Raw genomic sequence first — 8930 nt, forward strand, 5'->3', positions numbered from 1 at the left:
CCTGCTGGTTGATGCGGCAGACTACATCAAACATACAGTAGTTCTGATAGAGCTTCTTATGAAAGCCTATTATGACATGATGGCTGACTGGTCATGACTAGAGTTGCAAAATCCCAGTGGGAACATTGCTGGAATTGGGAGGGAATAAACATTACATTTGTAATATGACAAAACATATCATATGATTGTCACTAACTCCAGACGGTGAAGCTGAAGGCGGAGGCTCGCCTGGCCCTGCTGAGAGAGGCAGGCATCACTGTGGAGACGTGGCTGAAGAGCGCCATGAACCAGGTGATGGAGGAGCTGGAGAACGAGCGGTGGGCTAACCTGAACACCCATGACCCTTCACTCTCCGTGAGTCACAAAACACACATTGAAAGATGAGACAAAAATGCATTTTTTTCACATCTTTGTGCATACACGTAAACCCATCAACAATTTCCATTTTGTCTTCTGTACCTGCCTACTGAAACTTCCCGGGCTCAGGTAAATCACATGATAAGGAAGCTGGGGTGTTTTTTTAAAGTACTGTTTCTCAACTTTAAAGGAAAGGTTCACCCAATTTGAATGTTATTTTGTTTTTGTGCATCTCTGAGTGATCTATTGATTCCCTGGGTCATTTCATGTTTTCATGTGTATCTGAGTTTTTGGCATTCAAGCAGGCAGAAATCTGGGCGGTATGTTATAGCACTGTGATAAAATCACTCTCAATACACTGGAAGTTAATAGGAATATGACAATTTACATCGCAAAAAAGTCTTATCGTACATGTCAGATTTCAATACTTGCCAATGTCATAACTCCGAGGAGGATGTCTTCTCTCGAATGAGCCATTGATCTGCATTTTTTAGATATTCCTACCTCGAAATGTGTAATTTAACAGTCTAGAACATTTTTCCTATTTGTCTGCTTCATTAATCCAGGGTGCACTGCATGGTGCCTTTGCCAGAGATATTATAGAAAGGAGATAGGAATCCAATGAAAGAAGGAATGTGTAAGGCCCCACCCAGCAGACTGTCAACCAATCGCGTACACGTTGCTTAACTAATCATAACGCAATCCCTTCTCAAAGTTTGTGTATATGTCGAGAAACGTGGCTATTTTCCTCTAGTACGTAATGTCACGATTCCAAAACTATACGATATTACAGATAGCAAGTTAATTATCGCACATCTCAAAAATATGTTTAATGTTGTACTTCTTGTTGACAAAATGCACTCCTTGGAGAGTGCTCCTTGTTGTAGAATCGCCAAGAATTGCACCGCACTGCCCATCAATGTAACATGGGCAACGTTTCCAATCTCCTCAAATGTAAACTCAGCAAAAAAAGAAACGTCCTCTCACTGTCAACTGCGTTTATTTTCAGCTGAGACATAAACTGAACATGTTCCACAGACATGTGACTAACAGAAATGGAATAATGTGTCCCTGAACAAAGGGGGGGTCAAAAATCAAGAGAGTCAGTATCTGGTGTGGCCACCAGCAGCATTAAGTACTGCAGTGCATCTCCTCCTCATGGGTTGCACCAGAGTTGCCAGTTCTTGCTGTGAGATGTTACCCCACTCTTCCACCAAGGCACCTGCAAGTTCCCGGACATTTCTGGGGGGAATGGCCCTAGCCCTCGCTCTCCGATCCAACAGGTCACAGACGTGCTCAATGGGATTGAGATCCGGGCTCTTTGCTGGCCATGGCAGAACACTGACATTCCTGTCTTGCAGGAAATCACGCACCGAATGAGCAGTATGGCTGGTGGCATTGTGACGCTGTAGGGACATGTCAGGATGAGCCTGCAGGAAGGGTACCACATGAGGGAGGAGGATTTCTTCCCTGTAAGGCACAGCGTTGAGATTGCCTGCAATGACAACAAGCTCAGTCCGATGATGCTGTGACACACTGCCCCAGACCATGACGAACCCTCCACCTCCAAATCGATCCTGAGTACAGGCCTCGGTGTAACGCTCATTCCTTCGACGATAAACACGAATCCGACCTTCACCCCGGGTGAGACAAAACCGCGACTCGTCAGTGAAGAGCACTTTTTGCCAGTCCTGTCTGGTTAGGAAGTGCAATATGACCCCATAGACACTGTGTATTCGATAGGGAATGAGTTTAAAAACTACAAACCTCAGATTTCCGCCTACCATATGAGTTCTGTTACACTCACAGACATCATTCAAGCAGTTTTAGAAACTTCAGGGTGTTTTCTATCCAAATCTACTAATTATATGCATATTCTAGCTTTTATGGCTGAGTAGCAGGCAGTTTAATTTGGGCATGCTTTTCATCCAAAATTCCCAATGCTGCCCCCTACCCTAGAGAAGTTAAAATAGGCCTACAAGCCCTCAGTCCAGCCTCTCTCAGCCTATTGCTGACAGTCTGAGCACTGATGGAGGGATTGTGCGTTCCTGGTGTAACTCGGGCAGTTGTTGTTGCCATCATGTTCCTATCCCGCAGGTGTGATGTTCGGATGTACCGATCCTGTGCAGGTGTTGTTACACGTGGTCTGCCACTGCGAGGACGATCAGCTCTCCGTCCTGTCTCCCTGTCTTAGGTGTCTCACAGTACAGACATTACAATTTATTGCCCTGGCCACATCGGCAGTCCTCATGTCTCCTTGCAGCATGCCTAAGGCATGTTCACACAGATGAGCAAGGACCCTGGGCATCTTACTTTTGGTGTTTTTCAGAGTCAGAAGAATGGCCTCTGTAGTTTCCTAAGTTTTCATAACTGTGACCTTAATTTCCTACTGTCTGTAAGATGTTAGTGTCTTAACGACCGGTCCACAGGTGCATGTTCATTGATTGTTTATGGTTCATTGAACAAGCATGGGAAACAGTGTTTAAACCCTTTACAATGAAGATCTGATAAGTTATTTGTATTTTTACTAATTATCTTTTAAAGACAGGGTCCTGAAAATTGGACGGTTCTTTTTTTGCTGCGTTTATCTGCCGTTGTGCACGTTAGACTCCATTTTGTGAGGCTTATCGATCTGCATGTTGAAAATGATGAGCTTCTAGACTCCTAAATTGATAGTGCAGTTTTAGGCAATTTAACCGCTAACTAGCTACTTTACATGCTGATATTGTCTTTGGTATTATGTTTTAGCTACGTAGCTAGCCAGCAAGCCCATAGAGAGAGCATTGCATTGGATTTTGCAGTCGATTTGAGCTGCAACATATTTCCACAACAATTTTCCATGTTGCTACCAACCCTATTATATGGCCAAAATGAAACATTTGTTCTCACATAATGTTATTTAACAATGTAAATTGAAGGGATTAGTGGTTTTGAGTGGATTTTTCTTTTTAAGGTGCTAGTTTATCCTGTGCTGTGTTTGTGTGTGTTTGAGATTGACTAGCCTTATGAAACCAGACTGACTGCATGTGAGCTTGAGATCAGGCTGGTTTAACAAGGCTACTGATTTTGCCGTTAGATTGTGCGGTGTTACTGATTTTACAAATCACCGTGATCTACAAATCACCTTGCATCCCAAATAACGTCTCGCTATGTGATCAAAAGTATCGATACGGGGGCTTGCCTTGCTCAAAGTGATCCCATCCAACCTGCCGTGTGTTTGTTTAGGGTACAGCTGACCTGGAGAGGGAGGATGAGGAGCTGGAGGATAGTGGAGAGGTGTTGGACGACAGCAGTTCTATCCCCTCCTGTACTCTCAGGAACTACCCCCTCACCTGCAAAGTGCTCTACTCATACAAGGTATACATGCACACAGAGTGCTCTACAACAGTAGTCCTATTCTCACCTTTGAGCTGGAAATCAACCCATCACCTTGGATGCGATGCAATATGGTACCATATAAGTTCTTTGAGCACTGCAGCATGCATTATAATTTAAAAATTCAGACTTCACAAATACAGCTCCAACATACAATATATGCACTGAATTCACTGGGGCAGTAATGAAACATGATCTCCTTCCTCTCCCAGGCGTCACAGCCAGACGAGCTGACCATCGAGGAACAGGAGGTGCTGGAGGTTATTGATGATGGGGACATGGAGGACTGGGTCAAGGTACAGAGTGCTTTCCAAAAGTGGCAATACTTCACTGTTTGCGCTTTAAACTTGAATAAAGCAAGTGGTACTCTAAAGTCATCATATGCCTACACACCAGGGGTCATGTTCAATAGGGATTTGATTTTTTAATGGAGTGAAATGGGGAGGTTTTAGTTCTGTTGTCCATTGCAAAACATTTTGCTGCGGTGTGCCCTACTATCGCTGACTGGTAACCCTGTGTGTGTGTTCCAACATTGCCTCTAGGCCAGGAACCGGACGAGCCAGGTGGGTTACGTCCCGGAGAAGTACCTGCAGCTGCCCTCGTCTAACAGCCTACTGAGCATGCTCCAGGCTCTGGCCGCCCTGGACGCCCGATCCCACTCCTCCAGCAACTCCACCGAGCCCGAGCTGCTTGAATCAGAGCTGCCCACACCGGGCACGCCCAGCGTCAACGGCGACTCCAGCAGTGGTGAGAGATGCAGTGAATTTGGGTGAAACAATCCGATCAGCCTCGACATTCTCACAGGAGTGAATCCTGAACTTAGTCATACATTGATGTCAATGCATGATTTGACATGTCACAATGCATGTCAAATCAAATTTTATTTGTCACATACACATGGTTAGCAGATGTTAATGCGAGTGTAGCGAAATGAGAGGAAATTGGACTTAAGTATAAGTTACGATTCGCACCACACAGAATTAACAAGTATTCATATGTAAGACCATGTAATTGAGATCATTCAGATGTGTTGGGACCATTTTTTTATTTTCCCTTTCTTTCCATTTTGATCTCTTCCTCTGTGCTCTTACTCTTCCCCCTCCCCTGTCTCTCCCACTCCCTCCCCCTTCTCTCTGCCTCAGTGTGCTTTGCCAAGGCCCTGTATGACTATGCGGGCCAGACAGACGAGGAGCTCTCGTTCCCTGAGGGCGCCATCATCCGCGTCCTGAGCCGTGAAACCCACGAGGATGATGGCTTTTGGGAGGGCGAGTTTAACGGCGCCGTTGGCGTCTTCCCCGCCGTGCTGGTGGAGGACCTGCTGGCGGAGGGTGGCTCCAGTGCAGACGGCGAGAATGGCGACAGCCTAGGAGAGGCCAGCAGCAGCACGCCGGTACACACATGCAGCCACCCGTGGCACTGTTTACACACGTGAATGGACACGTGTTTTATTTTTTTTATTTTACCCCCTTTTCTCCCCAATTTCTTGGTATCCAATTACTATCCAGTTACTATCTTGTCTCATCGCTACAACTCCCGTACGGGCTCGGGAGAAACTACGGTCGAAAGCCATGCGTCCTCCGAAACACAACACAACCCAACCAAGCCGCACTGCTTCTTAACACAGCGCGCATTCAACCCAGTCACACCAATGTGTTGGAGGAAGCATAGTGCACCTGGCAACCTGGTTAGCGTGCACTGCGCCCGGCCCGCCACAGGAGTCGCTAGTGCGCGATGACACAAGGATATCCCTACCGGACAAACCCTCCCTAACCCGGACGACGCTAGCCCAATTGTGTGTCGCCCCACGGACCTCCCGGTCGCAGCCAGCTGCGACAGAGCCTGGCCACCCGGGGGGCCACGTGAATGGACACTTAAACCTGTTTTAAACTTTATTTCCATTGAGATTTTCTGTTGAGAATGATATTTTAAATCCAGGACCAGGCTTAATCTTGGTGCGGGAAACCGGCCTTTAGACGACACACATCCTCATCCAAATAATAGTAATCAGTATATACCTGTTTTATTTAAGTCTGTGGTGAACGTTGTCTTTCAGGTGTCACCCTCTCCTCTTTCTGAGTGCTCCCCACGGAGCCCCTTTCAGCTGGGCCCGTTCCACAGCAGCCCCCTCCAGACCCCCACTCTGCCCTCACCCCAGTCCAGCCCCTCTAGTGCCAGTGCCTCCCCCATACCTCGCCCACCCTCCTACATCAACGGTCACCATAGGCCACCGCCTGCACCACTCAAAAGCCCCTTACAGAGTAAGAACCACTCCTCAAAGGCTGAATATTTATTATTTGGCATTCAAATTGTTATCACATTGAACATAATTCATTGCCTGGTCCCAAATCTGTTTTGTGCTGAATTATAGTCTGTGGCATGACAACAAAAGTAGGAGTTGGCAAGACTGCAAAACCAGATCTGGGACCAGGCTATGTTATTTATCATATTAAATGCATGCAAAATAGACCATGTATAAAAGTAGAGACATGGACAAGTAATAAACATCAGCATGGATTTTTTAAAATCCTCATTCTGAGATATATATCTGGGTTGTGTTTATTTGAGCACAATGTCACGATCATGTAGTGCTTTCTAATCCAAGACGTGATGCTGATGATTCTGTCTGCCCTCCTCACCCTCAGGTCCTTCCCAGAGCTCCACCCAGCCCCCCAGGTACCCAGCAGATCGTGGTGCGGGAGGCACCATTCGACCTGTAAGTTACCACATTAACACACACACACACTTTTGTCAACTAATGAAAACCATCATAAATACTGTATGGATACTGACCCTTGTCCTGTTTGATAAGACACACTTGTTGTATTTTGTTGAGGCTCCACTTGGAGCTCAAATGAATAACTAGTTCTATGTTGTGGACAGGTCCGCGCTGCTCCACCACCCCCCAAGCCGCAGCAGCCTCGCGGCCAGGTGAAGAGAAGGGAGGAGGTGGAGATCACTCTGGTGTAATGGCGCCGCCCTGGTGGCGGTGGCTGCTGCCCACAACCACACCAGGTCAGAACGGACCTGATGGATCCAGGTGCCCCGACTGACTGACCCCCCCCTCTTCCAGGGAGGGACAACAGGCTCCAGAGCCCCTAAACCAGCCTATCCAGCCAAGGGGTATCCCCACTCCCCACTGGAGAGGCTCCATGAGATGAGGCCTGAGACTTGGCTCGTCTCAGTCCAAAGCCAGTAGGGCTGAAATGGTGTGTGGTGCGGAGAACCCAAACTATTTTGCCTTTCTGACACTGTTTTCAAGCCTACATCCCTCTTTCTATCCTCTCGTTCTTTATTATTTTTCTATTACCCATTGTTTTTTTTGGTCTGTCTCTCATTTTCTCCCTCCTGTATTTGTGCTGTATCTCTCACAATGTTTTCTCTCTCTCTACCTCTATTTCTCTATCTCACTCACCTTCATAACTGGGCATTGAGCTATGGGGGGGTATTTTCAAGCAAGATCTCACCATTTGATTACTATGCATCAAAGTTATGCTAATTCCGTGGGAGGATTGTACATCTGTCACAGTTTTAAACAGCTAAAGTCCAAGTCAGATCTGTTTGGTTCTTGGTGGGTTGTGTTTTTGTTGTCAACACATTTCATGGAAATTCACGGCAGAGGCTGGTACCTTTTCCGTACCTGAAATACCAACGTCTTCAAAATGAGTGTTCTTAACATTTCATAAACAAGGGAAAAGTGGCAATTTTGGAGGGATGTAACTGATATAGATAGAAATTGCCCCATTGAGAGCTAAATCTGGATCACACTATGTGAAACCAGAACAAAACTGCCCCTGAAACTGTTGATTATTCCTATTCTATAACAAATGTCTTTGTACAATTTCTTTGTATTAAAAGGTGGGACATTTCAAAACAGCCAGGGGTAATCTGTAGTGTATCTATGAGTAAATGTACACTATCTTTGTGCTGTTTTATGTTGAAAAAACAAAGCTATGTTGTCATCAATACTAATCCAGGCTTAAACTAGCCAATAATAATGGTCGCTGGTGAGAATAATTCTTAATTCAGGAATGCAGATGGGTCATAGTTCAGGACGGAATGCATCGCAAGGTGATTTGCTGTCATGGGGAGCGTCATTGGTACTGTGATGTGACCCTGGGTCGGACTTGCCTTCATGTTCAGGGAGGAGAATCACCTTAGTTCCTAGCTACCTACAGGAAATGTGAACTGACTAAAATACTGAAGCACTTTTTTGTTGTTCTTTTGTTAATGCCCTTTTCAGTATTGCTGGTTGGTCTCTTGTAAATGCTGCATTGTTTCTCCTTTAATTGTTTTTGCTCCAACTATATTATCAGTATTGTTCTACTTGGGTTTTTAAAAGGCATTTGACTTATTTAGTCTTAAATAGCCATTGTAGTGTCTTGTGTTGGAGGTATGCTTTTTCATATAATGTATGTAATATTAGTTTACAGAGAGCTTGGGAGATATCTGTGCAGCAAATTTATGAGGATAAAAACATATGGAAACTTATTGATAAATGTTAGTTGTTGATCAGAGAAATGAGTATCTGTCAGCCATGTTTACTGTTTTCTTTGATCTCCTTAAGATCTGAATGTAAAACTTATTTTTGAAGTTGACATTTACCCTGTTTTATTGAACGATTGCATGTTGTGAAATACACACTTTCCCACAATTGTAAAGGTTATTTAGTTCTGTTTCCGATTTATTTTCAGATACAGTAGAAACAAGTGACCCGCTACGAGCGTTTCCCAAACTCAGTCCTGGGGATCCCAAGGTGTGCACGTTTCGTTTTTTGCTCTAACACTACACAACTGATTCAAATAATCATAACTTGGTGATGAGCCAGCCCATTATCTGAATAAGCTTCGGAGTAATAGTGCAAAAAACAAAACGTGCACCCCTTGGGGTCCTCAGGACCAAGTTTGGAGAACGCTACGCTACTCTGATGTAGTCTACAGCAACAGTAGAGAAGCCAAAATATTTCATTGAATATATAAAAAATAAAATGGTGTGAATAAAATTAGCTGAAATGTATTTGTTCTCTTTTATTCAACATTTCACAAAGGATTTAAACTAGGCCAGTAGGCCTACCATGAGCATATTTTAAAAATATATTTTATTTATTTCACCTTTATTTAACCAGGTAGGTCAGTTGAGAACAAGTTCTCTTTTACAACTGCGACCTGGCCAAGATGAAGCAAAGCAGTGCGACACAAACA

At 44.8% G+C, this 8930-nt stretch overlaps 1 protein-coding gene across 1 annotated transcript in view; it reads left to right on the forward strand.

Moving 5' to 3' along the window:
- Positions 1 to 8745, forward strand: part of LOC124012585 (F-BAR and double SH3 domains protein 2-like) — a 56044-nt gene extending 47299 nt beyond the window's left edge. Inside the window, exons 13-20 of the mRNA XM_046326363.1 lie at positions 202 to 354; positions 3583 to 3714; positions 3945 to 4028; positions 4275 to 4479; positions 4875 to 5122; positions 5786 to 5990; positions 6375 to 6445; positions 6613 to 8745. Coding sequence (XP_046182319.1) covers positions 202 to 354; positions 3583 to 3714; positions 3945 to 4028; positions 4275 to 4479; positions 4875 to 5122; positions 5786 to 5990; positions 6375 to 6445; positions 6613 to 6699 — 1185 coding nt within the window. The 3' untranslated portion in view covers positions 6700 to 8745. The remainder of the gene's footprint in view (positions 1 to 201; positions 355 to 3582; positions 3715 to 3944; positions 4029 to 4274; positions 4480 to 4874; positions 5123 to 5785; positions 5991 to 6374; positions 6446 to 6612) is intronic.
- The last annotated feature ends 185 nt before the right edge of the window (positions 8746 to 8930 follow it).

This window comes from Oncorhynchus gorbuscha, linkage group LG02 (assembly GCF_021184085.1).
Source record: "Oncorhynchus gorbuscha isolate QuinsamMale2020 ecotype Even-year linkage group LG02, OgorEven_v1.0, whole genome shotgun sequence".
NCBI classification, from domain to species: domain Eukaryota; kingdom Metazoa; phylum Chordata; class Actinopteri; order Salmoniformes; family Salmonidae; genus Oncorhynchus; species Oncorhynchus gorbuscha.